This window comes from Perognathus longimembris, chromosome 2 (assembly GCF_023159225.1).
Source record: "Perognathus longimembris pacificus isolate PPM17 chromosome 2, ASM2315922v1, whole genome shotgun sequence".
NCBI lineage: Eukaryota > Metazoa > Chordata > Mammalia > Rodentia > Heteromyidae > Perognathus > Perognathus longimembris.
The window spans coordinates 113,108,308-113,128,648 of NC_063162.1; the positions used below are offsets into that span (position 1 = coordinate 113,108,308).

Sequence of the window (20,341 nt, forward strand, 5' to 3'; positions counted from 1 at the left end):
ATAAGCAAAGATGAACAAACTAAGAAATAAGAGGACAACTACAACAATTTTCAGCGTTCAAAGTTCATTTGCAAGTACATGAATTCAAAAACATCTTCCAAAATAAAAATGACATTAAATAAATCTACTTGTTGGGTTGGGAATGTGGCTTAGTGGTAGAGTCCTTGCCTCACATACACAAAGCCCTGGGTTTGATTCCTCAGCACCATATCAACAGAAAAAGCCAGAAGTGGTGCTGTGGCTCAAGACATAGAGTGCTAACCTTGAGTAAAAAGAAGGCAGGGACAGTGCTCAGGTCCTGAGTCCAAGCCCCAGGACTGCCAAAAAAAAAAAAAAAATCTTCTCCATGAATAGTTCTCCATAAAGTACGTGATCAAAGGTGCTAGAATAGATCATCTGATTGTATAGTGCTAGGACCACCTAGAAGCTATAAAAAATGTCTTTTCTAAAGTGAAATAAAAAAGAATTAGCAGTGGAAATGTTTTATGCTTTTGAAACAGTTGGTTTCACCTGGGCTTACAGACCTTATCTAGAGCCACCTGAACCACAGCTTCACTTTCTGTGTCCAAGGCCGACGTAGCCTCATCCAGCAGGAGGATCTTAGGGTTGCGAACCAGGGCACGTGCTATGGCGATTCTCTGCTTCTGTCCACCACTCAGCTGGGCCCCCCTCTCTCCAACCAGGGTGTCAAATTTCTACAACAGAAAAAGCATATGAGGTTTTGGTAAAAACAATAAGCTCTATTAGTTCATATTTTAAATTGGAAAGTAATTCCCCAAACTATTCAAGTACTACCAGTCATACAGTCTACTTCTTTAAAACTTAGGAACAACAAATCTCAATTAAAAAAAAATGTATCCACCACTAGATACTACTGATAGAGCTTAAGAACCCAAAGACATATAACTTCCTGTCTAGGGTGTCCTCCAATGTACCAGGATTTCTTAACTGTGATGACTGAAGTAGACCAGAGCTCTGTTTTGTGCATCTCTGAATGACAAGGACAACGACAGGCAGACTCACCTGGGGCAGTTTCATAATGAAGTCATAGGCATTGGCTTCCTTAACAGCTCTCTCAATCTCATCCATGGTGACATTTTCACGACCATAGCGGATGTTTTCAGCTATTGTGGTGGCAAACAACACGGGTTCCTGACTCACCACACCAATGATTTCCCGCAGATACCTCACGTTTATGCTCCTAATGTCCTGTCCATCGATACTGACCTGGAATTTTAGAACAAGGGTGACTTTCCTTCATTGCTAGCTTGGAATCAGCAGCAGAGTGAGGTGTGGTGGTCACTGCTGATGGCTGCAGGTCTAACTCACCACGCCCTCGGTGGGATCATAGAGCCTCTGGATCAGCTGGACCGTCGTGCTTTTCCCACAGCCACTATTGCCAACCAGGGCCACCGTCTGGCCACTCTGCACCTTCAGGTTGAGTCCCTTCAAGATCTACCAAGTAGAGCGAGAAGTAAGCAAGAAGACAATTCAGAGATACAAAGTGTGAACTGACACCTTCATCCATTCAGATACACTTTTTCCTTTTAAAAAATCTCTAAGGGGAAGTATCAGAAATTGTTCATTGAATAGCTTAATCATTTATCATGGTACCTTAACTTCCTTTCGAGATGGGTAACTGAAGTGGATATTTCTGAATTCCAGATTTCCCTTGATATTATCTGGTTTGTGTCCACTTGTTGAGAAGCTATCAATGCTTGGCTTCTAAATAGTAAAAAAGTATTAGGAGATTATTACAATAACAAGTTTTCAATGACATTTTGTGCAGAATTAGATAAAATTAAAACCAAGTTGTTTCTCTCTTTTGTGTAGATGGACAAATAAGCATGTGAGACTTACATTATCAATGATCTTGAAGACTTCATAAGCTGCTCCTCTGGCATTTGCAAATGCTTCAATGTTTGGAGTTGCCTGTCCAACACTAAATGCCCCAATTAATACAGAAAAGAAGACCTGAGAATGTGAAAACACAAGTTTACTTAGCTTTTTTTTTTAACTTTTATCCTTTTATACTTTTCCAACATTATTAATTCCATTTTAAAATTTTATTTTATTGTCAGAGTGAAGTACATAGGGGTTACAGTTTCATCCGTGATACAGTGAGTATATTTCTTAAAGCAACATAAGAATGCTGGGTGTTAAAATATTTTCAATGTTCATAATTAAGAGAATACATCCATATATGTAAAAAAGTGACGATTATGAGGTCTTTAAGTTACAGATTATCTAGCCAAGTCACCCCTACCTACCTCCCCAGAATATGATTTGTTTGAAGTTCTGATAAACAGTATGATTTGTTGATTAGGAGAGTAAAAAGTTAAGATTTAAATACTATTTTATATGGCAATATGTAAATTTTTTTTTTTTTTTTTTTGGCCAGTCCTGGGGCTTGGACTCAGGGCCTGAGCACTGTCCCTGGCTTCTTCTTGCTCAAGGCTAGCACTCTGCCACTTGAGCCACAGCGCCACTTCTGGCCATTTTCTGTATATGTGGTGCTGGGGAATCGAACCTAGGGCCTCATGTATATGAGGCAAGCACTCTAGCCACTAGGCCAAATCCCCAGCCCCAGCAATATGTAAATTTGAAGTCTGGGCCTTACAATTTCCAGGTAACTGTCTACCCCATCAGACATATCTTTGGTCTTTTCTGCATTCATTGTTTGAAAAGAGCTTTGCATTTATGGCTAGGCTCGCCTATAAGCTTAGTTTATGAACTACAATTTAAGCCTACACTTATATTGATACTTGCCCCATAGCTGGAATGATATACATGTGCCACCACTGCCAGGTTTCTGTGGGTTGAGATGGGGTATGAGAACTTTTCCCCTAGACCTCCTGAGTAGTACTGTCTTAGATGTGACTAAGCATGGGGTTAATTTTAAATACTTTTATTTAGTGTTCTTAGAATGCAAAGTTACTCTTCCTTGTTCAGTGAAACAATTACGTAAGTTCTGGGAAAGTCATATCACAACACATCTTTTTTTGTGATTGTTTTGAAAATAAGGTCACATTGTTTAAGCTGGTCTTGAATTCCATACATAGTTCAGTCTGTCATGAAATCTTCCTACTTAAGTGTCCTGAGTGTTGGGAGTATACACACGTATATTATTATCTTTAAGTAGGTATACAAGGGGGTTTCAATTCAATACATTTTCATATATCTTCAAGTGTTAAGAATTTTTACTAAAATTACCAAGTGGTAAAATGAAAACAAACATGACAAAATTAACATCCAAATTCTAGATGAATATTCATTAACTGGATAGATGTCTTTAAATTATTCTTTCAAACTGTATAGTCTTGAATGTCAGGTGCTAAAATAGGCTAAGACTGTTCTTTCTGTGTGTTATATCAGATGAAAATATTTATAAAATATTTTTACATTATGAAGCACATACTACGTCATGACTCTTTGGTCTTTTGAAGGTCTGAAAGACAAATTATTGGAGGTTTTGCTTCACTCAGATAATTTTCTTATTAAGTATTCATTTTTACTAGTAAGTAAAATAAAATATTTACATACATCAGTATTAGCCAATGTACATATCATTAGAAGCTAGGCTTACCCACCACATCACTATTCTAAAAAAGAATTCTTTGGTAAAAGACATTTCAAAATGACCAGCTTCAAATGTTGGGTGAGGCAATAGTTCATAAAAACCAAAGTCAATTATTATGATCATATTACAAATGTGAATCCTGAGAAAAGTAGCTGTTCTGCTAAGCATGTAGAGAAGGCAGAAAGATCATGAGTTTGATGCCAGCCTTGGCTACATAGCATGTTCTAGATTTGTCTGTGCTATATAGTCTGATTCTATGTCAACAAAAAAGGAATATATTGAGACTCAAGGAAATATGATCAGTCATTAATACAGTATACTCTTCTTGGCATAAGAAAAAGAAATATACCACATTTTCTAATAAGGTACAGATAGAGGTTGGTTTGTGAATTATTTCATTGAAAGATGATAACATAAAATGGCAAGTTGGAACCAGCACAACCGTGTTTATTGCAGCACTATTCACCATGGCCAAGGCAGCCCAAATACCATTCAATAGACAAGTAATACATATATACAATGGAATTTTACTCATCTATTAGCAAGAATGATATTACATCATTTGCAAAGAAAGTACGTCAGGGCCAGAGAGACAAAGGTTGCATTTTTTTCTTATATGTAGAAGCTAGATTAGTTTATAAATAAAAAAGTAAATACTTCAGGCAGGAGGCAAGTATAACACAAATGTATAAACTGAAATATGGTAGATTCTGAGAAGAATTCAGTGTGATTCCTTAGAAAGGATAAATCAAAGAAAATAAATACCAGGAAATGGGTACTTAAAAGAGGTATGGTGTGGTCAGAAAATGTAGATGAAGACATAAAGTAGTGGGGGAAAATGCAGTCAAAATTCTATATCCTGTAAGTGGCATTGTGGCTCAAGTGGTAGAACGCTAGCCTTGAGCTGAAGAGCCCAGGGACTGCGCCCAAACACAGAGTTCAAGCCCCACAACTGATCAAAACAAAAATTTTTTTTTTAATTCTATATCCTACAAAAGTAAGAAAAGTGAAGGAAGAGGTTGATTGGGTAGATGGATGAGAATGTAAGGGACCTTGATCAAAATTCATTGTATCTATAAGCTGCTTTACAATACCTTTGTACAACCACTTAAAGATCTTATATATGTACATATATAAATATACTTTAAAATAAAATGTCAAGACTTCTGTAGAGCTCTATACTGCAGAAAAGTTTCCAATAGAATTTTTTATAACTAAAGTATATACTTTCATAAATGTATGAGACTCATAGAAAAGAATTGGAAAGTAAATTGAAATTTACATTTTGCCACTTTGGGGAATATAAAATCAGAAAATGAAACAATTAGTATCATGACTGGTACAAAGAAATAATCTCATCAAATGAAAATTCATGTTTATGAGACTAGTAATGTTGGTATTATTTGAGCTTCAAAAGAGATTGTCCAGGAGATCTCCAAAAGAAAGGAAAAAAAGACAACAAAACTTGCTGGAGGCTTCTAGTTTCTTTTAGCTTAAAAAGGCATGTCTTTTTGTAGTATTCAATACCAAATGTATTCTTTCCAACTCAAGCCAACATTGCTCAGTTTCCTTGTCATTTTTAATTCTGATTTACTCCTTTTTATAATCCCTATATAACTTACAGTGAGCACTTGTCCAATAGAATATTCACCGGAGAGGACCAATGTAGTCCCATACCAGAAAGCCAGAGCATAGGATGCATAGATCAGCAGGAAAGCAGCACCAATGGAAATGTTGGCTGTGATAGCTTTCCTTATCCCAATTCTTTTAGCATCTTCTAAATTCTTATTGTACCTGGGAGAAAGAAAATTATCTCATATGTTTGTAAGGTATGGAAATATGTCAGTGTTGAATGATGGTTACTGAGTAGTAAGAATGTGCCCAACCCTGATATAAGCATGTATTTTCTCCTTTTGTCTGACATTGTTATTACTGTTTCATTTCCTTCTTGGTGAAGAGAAAACCGAGACTTAGACTTACAGAGTTATTCATGTGAGAATCTTCTTCTAAAGTCCTTTCTCTTGGCAATAATGAAATAAGTGAAGCAATATTTAACAAACATAAAATATGTGTTGTTTTGTGCATAAGACAAAATAGGAGGTATGGAAAAATGTCTTGTTTTCAAAATCAGCATTCAGCTTTTATTAATTAATAAACTAGAGATATAATGTCAGAAACTACTAACCAAGAAAGGCATTTAAGTCTCTGTATCTTAAGGAAGTGGTGGCATTTTGCTCCTGTTCTGCCTCCTTCAATTATTATTGGAAGGAACGGTGAGGCATTAAAGACAAAGTCAGAGTAAGACTTGCTTATATGAAAAAAGAATGAGAGAAGAACTGAGAAGCAACAGAAAACTGAAGATGATGATAGCAAAAATTCTGATCATTTCTAACTCTCAAGAAACTTATCCTTCTCCTGCCTTGACCTGAAATCGGACATCTATAATCCTTCTCCACTGGACGACAGCAGCAACCCTCCCGTTGGTCCTAGATCTCACCTTAGACAGCTCTCGCCCATTCATCAAGCCCTTAAAGAAGAAATAATCTTAGGAAGTCACATGAGCATCACTCCTTTGTTTAACACCTTCATCCCTTTCCTGTGCTCTTGGGATAAATTCCTTACTTTTCTCTTTGGCACACAAGACCCCTGCATTCTACTCCCTGACCACCTGAATCTCTTCTCTTTCACGTAATCTCTGTGGATCTCCTGGACAGAGGGGAGTACTTAAAGTAAGTATTCAGGAAATTTGGAAGGTTCTTCTTCCCAGTCATCCAATCTTAGTTCTCAGTCTATATGAAATCTCAAAGATGTACCTCCTAATCTACTATATTTAATTTCTCTTCATGCTCATCAGCACACTCACTGATTTTATTTCAAAGTATTTTTAAAAGTCTATAATCTAATGCCTTTCTAAATAACTCCATCTATGACTAAAGTACTTTAGTGTCCCAATTAATGCTCTGAGTAATGTATTAGATAATTTGCTAATTACAATTAACTTTTTCCATTCCATTAGAGTTTACACTTCTTGAGAATGAGGTTTATTTAATGAGGATAAAGAAAGACTATAAAAAGACATTAAAATATCCCCATTGATTTTATGCAAAATACACATTCAATATTTGAGAATAAAAAATTAGCTCACTAAGGAAAAAATAGACATATGTAATGTACGATATAGCCAAGGATATTATTTCCATCTCATTTTCTGTTTACAAAATTCCAAAAAAATTCCTTGAACCCACAGATGTAAGGCACAGTAAACCTAGAATTGCAAATTCTCCAGAATATTAGTAATGTAATAAAACATCCATTAAGTTACTTAAGAAAACATTTCTATTGAGAGCATTCTTAAAATTAACTCTATCGTCCAGAATGGCACATAAGATGACCCAAGTTTAATTACTCTAAAAAGAGAGGCTCAAACCTTTCAAGTTCTTTTTTTTGTCCTCCAAAGGCAATAACAGTTCTAATGGCTGCTAAGACTTCTTCAGCTACTGCCCCAGCTTTTGCATATGCCAAGAGTTCTTTATCAGTAAATGAAGATAATATCTGTTTAAATGAAAATTTATATAATTAAATATTGTAATATTATAGATAGGCAGATGCTGCTAACATATTAGAGCATGTAAGGAATCAAATTCTTCTTTAAGCTGTCTCTAACTGTATAGCCTCTTCCCTGAAATGTCTGCACAAATTTGTTGCCCTTTTTATAACTGGACTTTATATACCTTTATTCTTAGCTTGCCTATTGTAATCAGTTACAAGTACCAATGCTTTGATGAAAACAAATGGTGAGAGTAGATTCTCTTACCTTATTCTAAACCTTAAGGGAAAAGCAATGTCTTGGCCTGGATATTTTATTTTTCCTAATTCCTTTAAAGAATTTGTAATTAATAAAGCACTTCAATAATAGATGTTTTAAAATCATCATCAAGTAATTCCAATATCTGATTTATATCAATGTTTGGGTCAGTTAAATGATTTTGTTTTTCCATTCGTACTGTGATTTTCTTGTTTGTTTTTTAAATGACTTTCTATTATATCCTACACATTTTATCTGTTATGTTGGTAAACTCTGTTGCTTATTTAAATCCTACATTTTAGTATGACAATCCTCTTAAGGCTTAGCAAGGTATTCAGGTGATCTTTGGCTCCATTGTTCCTTTAAAATTCAGTGCCTTGTGTTATTACTTTGGTCAGCTTGGTTTCTCTGGATTTCTCAAAGCTCCCACTGTCTCTGAGCTCGGTTTCCTAAGGAAGTAGGTGGTTTCTCAAGGTTAGATTTTCAGGTATCTATTGGTAGGAGAAAAGCATAATAATGGCTCCTCCTAGTAGCATCCTTCAATATACAAGTAAGAACACCTGTGTTCCTTAGCAGACGAAAGCCTTAGTCACAAGGGTTTAAAGAAACATCCCAGAGCACATTGCTTGCTATGCCTGGGGCTCTTCCTGTTTTACCTACTTGTCTTGGTGTTCCTGAGTTGGGCAGGACAGACTTGGGCTCAAAGGATAAACAGTCTATGGTATGTATTCTTTCATTACAATTGACAAACAGAGAATTTAATAAATGTATTTAAAATCATACCAAAACTATGAAAGAATTGAAATTAGAATTTATATCTGAGGAAATATCCAATGTCTTCCTTAGCAAAATATATGAAACAACGCATAATTTTTTATTAAAAGATCAAACACATGGTCTGTGCTCTCAACTTGGAATTAGTATCAATTCATTTTAAGCAATTGTTCAATAAATTAAGAATTTGTACCTAACGTGCTCAATGTTCTTGCTAAGAGAAAATCAACTAAAAACAGGAATTTAAAGTGTTAGAACACCAGCCTTGAGCTAAAAAGGCTCAGGGACAGCACCCAAACCCTGAGTTCAAGCCCCATTACTGACCAAACAACAAGAATTTCCCCCCCAAATATTTCAGCTAACAAATAACCCCCAGGTGCTCACTTATACTAGTGCTACTATAACACATTAACAAAATCCTCAGATATACATTTTATTTTTCATAAAATGAGATAATACCTATATCTCAGATTCATATGTATTTGCTGGTCATAGCAGTTACTTCATAAAGTAGAGCTTTTGTTTGCAATATGGAAACAGTATCCACCCTTTAAGGGACAATTTCATAAGCTTCTTAATACATATGGATTGACTTATATCTTATTAAGATAAGCTTTGACTAGCTTTCCATTACTTATATATCTTGCTACATGAATTTCTGACCCCACTAAGTTATGTAGTACTCAAGCAATATAATTGCATAATATCTCCACCGAATACCTGTACATATAATAAATTATTTATTCAAATGAATTATATGCCCAGGTAGATAGGGAAATAAATTTTACAAAATCAGTAGAGGCTGTGTAGAGAGGAAGGAAGACTATTTCTTCTGTCCCCAGTTTATGATTGAGAGAGAGAACTGGAAGATAGGGATTTACACGTGTACAGGAATAGAGGATATTTTCATAAATTACTTTTATACTGATGGGTTTAAGTATGTATAACACATAGACATTTACAACTATGACAAAACTCGATTTGCAAAGTGAACAAAATATTTAACCCAAAACATTAAAAATTAAAAATGTTGATTCAATAGTATATTAATTGTTCACTGAATTTGAATCTTATCTTGATAAGTGAATATGGCATTGTCTACTACAGAACTCAGATTTTCAGAGTTATGTCATTTTTTTATGGAAGTGGAGGATGAGATTTAAGAACTCTTTCCTTCTTTCTCCTCTTCTGATTTTTAAAGATTTAAAACAAGTTTTGAATGCATAATTAAAATTTTTATAGTTGAAGAACCTTTTCATTAGGTCATAGAGTTTAAATCCGAACACACCGGCATCACCTACCTTTGCCCAGAGAGCAGCTGACAGTCCAAGAACAGGGCTGATGGCCAAAATCACAAGGGTTAGCTTCCAGCCACGTGTAAATCCTACTATAAAACCAGCAAAAAATGTTGCCATTGCTTGAAAGAACATTCCAATTTTGTCACCAATTCCATCATTAATTTTGGAGACATCACTAGAAAAGAGAGTGTTAAGAGATAATGCAGAATTTTCCTCCTGAAATGCTCATTCAGTGTCAGTCATGCACTCCTCACCCCCATACCTTGAGAGTATAAGGTGAAAGAAGGTTCATGAGACATGGCTGCTGCTCATATACATTTAGTATTGTAATTACTCCTGTGTGAAGCACTGACATTGCTGACAGATCTAATGATATCTGTTTTGTTTCCTTTAGAATAAGAATCAGATTGAAGGTATGTATTAAACTAGGTACTTACTCTGTGAGCCGGGTGTTAAGCTCTCCCACGTCATGCACATCAAACCAGCCTATCTCCTGCTTCATTATAGCATGAAAAAACTCTTTCCTAATTTTGTTAATTTGTCTTCCAGCTGACAGGCACCAAAATGACACCTGAATGTATGCAGCAACAAGCACACCAGCACCAATTCCAGTGTAATAATAGGCATACCTAAACAAACAAACAAAGAACACCACATATACTGTTCCAGTTGCAATCAATGTTAACACCCTCAAAAAGATCACCCAGTATTCCTTTGTCAGTTATCTGGATATCTGCTCATCTTTAACATATAAAAAGGAGTTGTAACAAGTTGCTGGTCAGCATTCCTCTATATTTGCACCAGTCTGGGAGGAATGGTTAACAGTGATTTTTACTTTTGTACAGTTCTCAGCTATTGTGTAATATTACGACAGCCTAATATTAGGCCAGGCCTAATCTACCTTCCTTCTTTCCTTCCTTCCTTCCTTCCTTCCTTCCTTCCTTCCTTCCTTCCTTCCTTCCTTCTTTCCTTCCTTCCTTCCTTCCTTCCTCTCTTCCTTCCTTCCCTCCTTCCTTTCTTCCTTTCTTTTTTTTTTGGTCCAGGCCTGGGGCTTGAACTCTGGGCCTGGGTACTGTCACTGAGCTTCTTTTGCTCAAAGCTAGCATTCTACTCTTAGGCCACAGTCTCACTTCTGGCTTTGTTGTTGTTGTTGTTGTTAATTTATTGGAGATAGGAGTCTCATGGATTTTCCTGTCCAGGCTGCTTTGAATGGCTATCATCAGATCTCAACCTGCTGAGTATCTACGATTACAGACATGAACCACCACAACCCAGCTTGCCTAGCCTTTCTAAAGCCTCAAATTTCTAATTAGTAAAATAGAGATTAAAAACAGAAACCTGGGTGCAGGTGGCTGAAACCTATAATTCTAGCTACTCAGAAGGCTGAGATCTGAGGATAATAGGTTGAAGCCAGATGGGGAAGGAAAGTTGTTAGGACTCTTATCTCTAATTAACCACCAGGAAAAAAAAAGTCAGCACTCGAACCGTGCCTCAAGTGGTATACCACAAGCCTTCAGCACCAAAGCTCAGTGTCAGTGCTAACTCCCTGAGTTCAAGCTCCACGACTGGCACAAATTTTAAAAAACAAACAAAAAAAAGTACGGCAGTAATGTGAAATACATATTTGGGCTAGTACCTAGCAAACAGTAAATATACAGAGAATGTCAACAATTATGAAAGATGGGCTGGGGATATAGCCTAGTGGCAAGAGTGCCTGCCTCGGATACACGAGGCCCTAGGTTCGATTCCCCAGCACCACATATACAGAAAATGGCCAGAAGCGGCGCTGTGGCTCAAGTGGCAGAGTACTAGCCTTGAGCGGGAAGAAGCCAGGGACAGTGCTCAGGCCCTGAGTCCAAGGCCCAGGACTGGCCAAAAAAAAAAACAATTATGAAAGACTGTGTTATTTGTAGGGGCATCAGGTGAGATCTCTCAGTGTACTCTTGTCTGCTTTCATTATGTCAACATTGGCAGACAGCCTTGTTGAGATGCTCTCTGAACACTGAGTAATGCAAAGAAGTGACAAAATTTGTCAGAAAGTAGAGGCAAGATATGCAATTGGTCCCCCCAGACTTGGGGCTAATTTTAATCTGGTACAACTTAGACATTAAGTGAAAACTAAAAAACAAAACTGTACATTTTCCAAACTGACTGACAGTACTAAAGTATATCCTTGCCTTTTAAATCTCTAACAATTGAACACATAAACAAATCAGAACCATAAAGATATTTAGATAAACATGATCTGATTTTTATAAAGGTTGTGTTAGTGTTTCCTTGCTGTATATTTCTATTTAGAAAGGAATCATTAGTGTATCTCACTAAGACAGTATTGTTTAGGTAAAGAAAGTCATAAAACATTTTCAAATTCTTGCTGGCTTCTAACAATAGATGCAGAAATTGTAAAATGGGCTTTAATATATATTGCTCACAATTCTTTGTGCATTCAGGAATCATACTTTTAAAACATTCCTACAGGTCGATTTTGTAACTTACAAATTATAAGAGATATAACTAGAACATAGAAGACATAATTTTAATATACTTATATATTGAAAGAATAAACATGTTTACAAAATAACTATGTATTTTATAATATAAAATAAATTATATAATATAAAATAATAATATATGTTTATTATATTACCCATATAGTCATAATACTATATACTATATAGTATTATAATATTTTGTAAATATATTTATATTTAATATAATTATCTACAGTTAATTATTTTCTGAGTATTAATGGTATAGTAAGAGAGAGCGAGGAGGAATCCTGTTTAAGAAACAAAATTTACAGCCGCCATTAAACGAGTCTTAGTGCTAAAAAAAAAAAAAAACAAAATTTATGCTCTGAGAAGCAGCAATTTGTTTTAACATAATAGGTTTTAAACAACTAAGATATTCAAATTTTCCCAATGTAAGAAACAATGCCTCTTTACAATAATTTGAGGTATTTTATTCTTTTCTTTCACAATATAGTCAAATTCCTCCACTTTTTTCAAAACTGTCTGGTCAACTATAGGATAATATAGGATGATTACCATAGGAATCACTCACATATACCTTTGAACATCTGTTATAAGCTGTTATTAGGAGTTAACTTCCTGATGTATAAATCATTAACAAAAGTTTTTGTGGTGAGTTCAGACTAATTTTTGGGGTATCTTATTTCATTGTGTAGTAGGAGATACACTGAGTTAAGTAAAGTCCTCTTGGCTGATCTTATCCTATCATGACTAAAAGTAGACATGACATAAACTAATATTGCAGACTAATTGAAAATGATAATTCATAATTCAACTGTATTTTCAAATACTATTTAGAAGTTCTAGAATTTCTTTATATATTTTATTTCTATATTTATGAATGTACACATTGTCCTAATTTAGGCTTAACTTTAATGTTAATACTTTGTATGCAGCAAATCTTTTGCTTTAAAAACATTCCACATTGTATCTCTCTTGAAAACAAAGAATGGTATCGTTTTCCTCAAAACTTCATGATAATGTTATAACTGAGTGAATATAGAAAAGTTTAATGAAACAACAGTAAGAAAAATGTCTAATTACGTGGTCATGTCTTCTTCCAGTTTCTCCAGAATCTCAGTTTTGTTGAATAGATCTAAAACATAACAAAACAAACATATCATTATGTCTCCTTTGTCTCCATTTAATTTCAGCACATACAAATGAATCAAACACATTTCCATTAATAATTTAGATAAAAATATGTCAAATAGTTTAGATTAAAAATAGTCGAATTGTTTATAAACATTATGACATCCATTTAAATACTTTCCAACTGCCTCTGTGCAACTACAGACAGATTAAATTCAATTGTTTATTTAGAAAAAGAAATTCCTTCTGAATTTGTACAGATTTTCTTTGTGCCCTAAGATGTGATCTATTTTGGAGAATGTTCCATGTTCTGCTGAGAAGAATGTGTTTTCTGTTGTTGCTGGGTGGAATATTCTGTAGATGTCGATTAAGTCTAGTTGGCCTATGCAATTGTTTAGTTCTGTGGTTTCTTTGTTCAGTTTTTGATGTGTTGATCTGTCCAGAGGTGACAGTGGAGTGTTAAAGTCCCCAACTATCAATGTGTTTGGGTCTATGAGTGTTTTTAGAGTCAGTAGTGTTGGTTTGATGAAGTTGGGTGCTCCTGTATTTGGTGTGTAGATATTTAGGATGGTTATATCTTCCTGTAGGAGAGATCCCTTTACTAGTATATAGTAACCTTCTTTATCCCTTCTTAACTTTTTTAATTTGAAGTCAATTTTGTCTGATACTAGGATTGCAACTCTGGCCTGCTTATGGGGACCATTTGCTTGATAGATTTGATTCCAGCCTTTCACTTTAAGAAGATGTTTACTTTTGCTGGATAGATGTGTCTCTTGTAGGCAGCAGAAAGATGGATCTTGATTTTTGATCCAGGTTATGAGCCTATGTTGTTTAATTGGCGAATTAAGTCCATTAATGTTGAGAGATAGGATTGAGAGCTGATCATTTGTTCCTTTCATTATCCCTACCTTGTTAAAGGCTGTGTCTTCCCATTTGTTGTTCTGATATTCTGGCTTACTATTTAGGGTTCATTTCTCTGTCTGCATTGGGATCTTTATTATTTTCACTGTAAAGAACATCTTTGAGGATTTTCTGGTAAGCTGGTTTGGTGGAGATATATTGTTTCAGTTTTTCCTTACTGTGGAAGACTTTTATTTGACCTTTGGCTATGAATGAGAGTTTATCTGGGTACAATATTCTTGATTGGTAGTTATTTTTATTTAGGGTTTGGCATACCTCATTCCAGGCTCTCCTTGCTTTCATGGTCTTTGCTGAGAAGTCTGGGGTAATTCTGATTGCTTTTCCTTTATATGTGATTGTTTTCTTCTCCCTAACACCTTTAAGGATTCTTTCCTTAGACTCTACTGATCCTGTTTTGATCACAATGTGTCAGTGGGATGTCCTATTCTGGTCTGGTCGGTTTGGGATTCTAAATGCTTCTTGTATCTGTATAGGCCTATCCTTCTGGATATTTGGGAAGTTCTTGGCTAATATTCTGTTAAATAGGTTGCCTATTCCATTAATTTCCTTCTCCAGGTTTTCCTCAATACCTATTATCCTTAAATTGGGCTTCCTGATTGAGTCCTGAATCTCCTGGAGCGATCTGTTTTGTCAATTGGATTGGTTTTGTATTGATTTTTTATTTTTCTCCATAGATTCTAGGGAATCTTCAGCTCCTGAGATTCGGTCCTCTGCTTCAGTTAGTCGGGACTATAGGCTAGCTACTTGATTCCGAATCTCTTTTCTTTCTGACTGGACTTTCCTAATGATCTCCATGTCCTTGCTATACTATCTGTTAGGTCCTGCATGGACTTCTTTACTTCATTGATTTGGTTTTGAGTGCTGTCTCTCAACTCCTAGCTGGGTAACTATCTTTTCATTTGACTCTTGAAGTTCAATTATCTTTCTATTTGTGGAGGCCATGAAATTCCCCATTAATTTTTGCTTTGCCTCCTCACGCTTTAGAATAGTTGACTGAAGAGATTCAAACTTTTCATTTAACATTCTTATCAGTAGACTTTGTAGAGCATTTTGAGGGTTCTCTTCTAGGTCTAGAATCCATTGGTCTCTCTCTCTCTCTCTCTCTCTCTCTCTCTCTCACACACACACACACACACACACACACAACCTTGTACCCCCCCCCAAATATACACAACTAGTGTTCCAATATATTTGTGTGTATTTTCAGGTGATCTCTTAGGTATACATGTGTATATCAGTACAAATACATAGATACACATTTAGCTTAGTTTGGGTTTTTGTTTTGTTATTTGCAGAGCTGAGGACCAAACTCAAGGCCTTGCACTTGCCAGACAAGTGCTTTTTCACTGAGCTAGATCACCATCCCCTTAGCTGTGTTTGTGTGTGTGTGTGTTGTTGTTTGTGTATATGTGTATATGTACATGCACTAGGGATTAAACTCAGGGCCTGGGCGCTGTCCCTAAGCTTGTTCAGCTCAAGGCTAGTACCCTGCCACTTGAGCTCCACTTCTGGTTTTTTGCTGATAAACTGGTGTTAAGAGTTTCACGGACTTTTTCTGCCTGGGCTGGCTTTGAACCAAGATACACAGAGCTCAGCCTCCCTCAGTAGCTAGGATCATAGGCATGAGCCACCAGAAACTGCTTCCATTTAGTTTTTAAACATGTAATCTCATTCAACTCCCAGTGGCCAATTTCCCATGTCAATATCTGCATATGCCATTTTTTTCATTTCATTTTTGTTTCCCACACTTTACTGTTACAAACAATGCTACAACAATACACTTATGAATATAGAGATACATATGTCAATTATTTTACAGGCTAAATTATTATAGTCAAAACTTCTGGACCAATAGGGAGGCATATTTTTAAATCTTGCAGCCAGTGCAAAAACCTAGGATACAGTAATTGATGGCCTTGGTCAGATAAGTCTGCTAGGCTATCCTATCAGAAAGCCTGATAGAAAAAACGGAAAGAAAAATATTTTTGTCAGGGTAAGAAATGCTAGAGGAAAAGGTTGGCAGTATATTTGAAAATAAAGAAGCCCATTTGGATGTGGTATGGGTGTATTTTATGGATATAACAAAGTAGACGTGGTTGGAAAGGTAATCCAACCAGGTAGGTATGGTAAATGCATATAGATTAGCAAACATTCAGTAGTTTGTTTTGAGCAAAATGGATATAATTACAAGTATGGTTGAGTATAATTTAGCATTCAGCAATATATAAGATTATCTTGAATGTAGACTAAGGGAATTTTGCTATTTTGATTATACAGGGACAGAAGGCCTGAATGAGAAAAGAAAAGAAAGGAAATATAAGATTAAAGAGAAAGGTTACCTACAAGACTTAGCCATGGATAGAATGAAGCAGATAGTAAAATTGACCAAAGACCTCAAGCCAAAGCACTTGGAAATGATGGTATCATGGCCAAAAATATGTCCTCAATTGAGGTGGGGTAGAAAGACAAAAGAAGATACTAATTTGTTCAGTCTTGAATATTTTGGGGGGAGTCAGGCCTGAGCAGTGTCCCTGGCTTCTCTCTGCACTCTACCACTTGAGCCACGGTGCCACTTCTGGCTTTTTCTATACATGTGCTGAGGAATTGAACCTGAGGCTTCATTTATACAAAGCAAGCACTCTACCACTAGGCCATATTCCTAGCCCCCAATGTTCAATATTTTTATATCACAGTGTATAGGATTTTAACTGAAAATGTCCAATAAGTACTCAGAGTATGACCCTCCAGGAGGTTCTTGAGAGAATTGAGCTGTAAATACTTAGAAGTCCTGAGCCAGATGCTAGAGTTAAATTCCGGAATGAAAACAAAAACAAAAACAAAAACAAAAAAACACCTTCCCTTACCTCTGAGTACAGGATGACAGATACAGAGAAAATAGCAACCTAAGCCAGAAACCATGGGGAAAGTACATTAAAGGATAACACAGAAAGTAAGAAAGCAATGAAAGAAATACAGAGTCCTAGCAACAGATGGAGGAGTGACTACTAACTGCTTTACCTTATGACAGTATAAGCAGAAAAGTTTACAAGATTAAATTTTCACTTAAATGAGTTGAGATTTCTTCAGAACCATATTTTCAAATATAAAACAAAATATATAATAACCAGGCAAGCATATTTCTCATAACCAATCCTGGAAAACCCATTGTGTATTTTTTATCTCCTCTATCTACTCAGGAAACATTTCTAAATAGCAATAGTTTTCACAAGTATGTTTTACTACCAAATCAAGACCCATTTTTTTTAAGTTGAACAGAATACATGTTTTTTTTTCCTCTTTGCTATGCTAGGTGGAATATCACTTACCTAAATTTCTTAGGACTAGGTACTTCAAATTTTGGATTTTTCAGAATTTGGAATATTCACATAGACTTTTTTTTAAAACACCTGGACATCTCTAATCCAAGTTCAAAATCCCAAGTGAGGTTTGATATTCAAAGTTTTCAGATCTTAGAAAATTTTAGATTTTCAGATTGGCAATGTTCAACCTGTACTAATTTTCTTAATTCTATACATTAGTATAGAATTCTAATACTAATGTACTAATGTACTAGAGAACTGATACAAATGGTATTTAGCAATAGGGGCCTCTAATTATAGTTATTTTCATGTGCCTCAAAAGGTAAATCTCTCTCTCTCTATATATATATATAGATAGATAGGTAGATAGATAGATAGATAGATATAGATATAGATATCTCTATATCTCTATCTCTATATATCTCTCTCTCTATATATATATATATATAGAGAGAGAGAGAGAGAGAATTTGCTCCTCTGTGTTTGCATGTACAACAATGCCATCTCTGTTACCAAGTTTGTTTGACTTGTGCTTCAGCAGGGTCAAAGTGCAGTAATCACAATAAAACCTGGGCATAATCTGCTAACTAAAGACCAAAATGAAAGCATCTATTCTTGAGACCTCCTTTAATCATCACATCTATTCTTCTAATCAACCTCTATTAATTGGTAGTTCCTAGGCATATAGCTTTTCCCTCTACTATGTGGCCTTCACAAAATGTTAACCTGGAGATAGGTTTCACAAAATCAAAATTCCCAAGCTGAAATAACCTTAGCAAACATACATTCTAGTAACTTATAAAAAAGATACTTATAAAAGTAATGCATGCCAGGTGCTAGTGGCTCATGCATGTAATCCTAGCTAGTCAAGTGGCTGAAATATGAAGATTGTGTTTCAAAGCCAGCCCAGGCAGGAAAGTCCATGAGAATCTTGTCTAATTTACCATCAGAAAAACTGAAGCGAAGCAGTTGGTTAAAGTGCTAGAGCAGTAGCCTTGAGCAAAAAGAGCTAAGGGTCAGCACCCAGACTCTGAAAAGTTCATATGGTATTCATAGGGCTACTGCCCAAACCAATAATTATAGTGAAATACTAATAGATCAATACTAATCTAAGTCTTTATTTTAGTAGAAAAAGCCAGAAGCTCTCTGGGTTATATAGTAGAAGTAACCAAACTCAGAAAGCTGATTGTAGCTTAGCTTAATTTAAAAACATACTCAGACTATTGGTTAGTTTTTTACTTTTAGATGGAAATAATACACAATATAAATGTTGAGAAAACATCAAGTGTTATAAACATTTGTTACAGGTTGGGTAAGACATGTCTCCCCCAAAAGTTGCATGTATGTAAGTGCTGGTTTCCATCTGACAGATATAAAAATTGAGAAATAATTGGATTACAGTGGCTCTGATCCAATCAGTGAATTAATCACAGATGGATTCATAATTTGATGCTATTATTGGGAAGTGATGGAAATTTTCAGGAGTATAACATAATTGGAGGAAATGGGCTGATAGGGGCACACATTTAATGGCATTTTTCCCCTGGCCTCTTTCAGTCTATTTACTTCCTGTCTAGCATAATATGAGCAACATCTGTAAAACATGTTCCTGTCATAGTATCCAGCCTTGACTGAGGCCCAAATCAATGGTTCCAAATGCTCTTAGATTGACATGCCTGAGGCTGTGGAACAAATCATAATTTTGTTGTTGTTAGTAATATTGTTATTGTTTTGCTCTGCCATTTGGGCTTTATCTACACACTTGGTCTCACCTTTCTTTTAAGCCACCTTCAGGAATCATGATCCTCCCATCTAGTCCTTCAATATAGATAGGATTACAGTAGTAAAAAACAGTAATTGGTTCTTTTGTTACATAGAGTCTTTCTAACATTTTGCTCAGACCGGCCTCAAAGTGTGACCCTCCTGATTTCTGTCTCCTCAGTAGCTAGGATCAGAGGCATGAGCCATTATACCTAGCCCTTTTCCTCCTTTTAAGTTCTTTCACCCAAGTATTTATCACAGTGAGAAAAAAAAAAAACCATGACTGATACACAAGCTTAGTTTATTTTGGCCCACTAGAAATCAGCAATGTTGACAACAGAAGGTTTGCTCTTCCAAGGCTGGCCTCAGCTACTGTAGTTGAATAATAACTTACAGTTTCCTTCTTGATAGATGAGTTCAACAGCTGTTCCTAAATATAGTGTGCGAAAACAGCACAGCATGATGCGTTAACACCACTCATGCTGTTAGAAGAGTGTTTGTGTTTCGATTTCATTAAAATATAGATAGGGTCACAACAGGCCGAAAGACACAGATTAGGTCTGCTAAGCTACTAGACAGTATTGAAAGATTTGATTATTCCAAAATAAACTAGTAAGAGAGCTAACAGAACACAAATTTGCAACATACAGGTGTAAAAGAACCAGTGAATTTAAGAAGCATGAGGACTTGCTTTTGATGAACCGTATAAAAGAAAGATTCAAAGCAAAAGTGATATAGCAACCAGTTTCTGTTGGCTCATTCCTAAAATTCTAGCTACTCAAGAAGCTATGATCTAGACAGTCATGGTCCAAAGCCCTCCAGGCAACAAAAAAACACTTCAATACTCTATTTACAAAATAACCTGCAAAATTATGGCTCAAGCTGTAGAGAGCATGCCCAACAATCAATTGTAAGGCTTTGAGTTTAATGCTTGGTACGGGCAAAAAAATGGAGTACAATAAACCATTTGCAGGTTAGTGCAAAGCTTTGGAAGAAGGTAACAAATGCATAGGATGTTTACATAGCTCAACCTACTGTATATTTTGGGACCCAATTCACTACTTGCTTTCACAAAATTGAAGTCATCATCTTTCAATGTAAACAAGATTCTCAGCATCACGAAGGATTGGTTTCCAGAATCTGTGAACAAGTGTCAAACTTCTACATGGACCCCAAATTGCATGAGCTTTTATGTGCATTTCATGGGAGAGATATTCATAGCATCAGCAAAGATGTCAAATTCCAGCTATTGATATCAA

At 35.7% G+C, this 20,341-nt stretch overlaps 1 protein-coding gene across 1 annotated transcript in view; it reads right to left on the reverse strand.

Moving 5' to 3' along the window:
* Nucleotides 1–20,341, reverse strand: part of LOC125346970 (ATP-dependent translocase ABCB1-like) — a 323,723-nt gene that overhangs the window by 212,886 nt on the left and 90,496 nt on the right. Inside the window, exons 6-11 of the mRNA XM_048339947.1 lie at nucleotides 13,033–13,084; nucleotides 9,895–10,086; nucleotides 9,461–9,632; nucleotides 7,008–7,132; nucleotides 5,203–5,374; nucleotides 1,861–1,974 (exon numbers count right to left, since the gene is read on the reverse strand). Coding sequence (XP_048195904.1) covers nucleotides 1,861–1,974; nucleotides 5,203–5,374; nucleotides 7,008–7,132; nucleotides 9,461–9,632; nucleotides 9,895–10,086; nucleotides 13,033–13,084 — 827 coding nt within the window. The remainder of the gene's footprint in view (nucleotides 1–1,860; nucleotides 1,975–5,202; nucleotides 5,375–7,007; nucleotides 7,133–9,460; nucleotides 9,633–9,894; nucleotides 10,087–13,032; nucleotides 13,085–20,341) is intronic.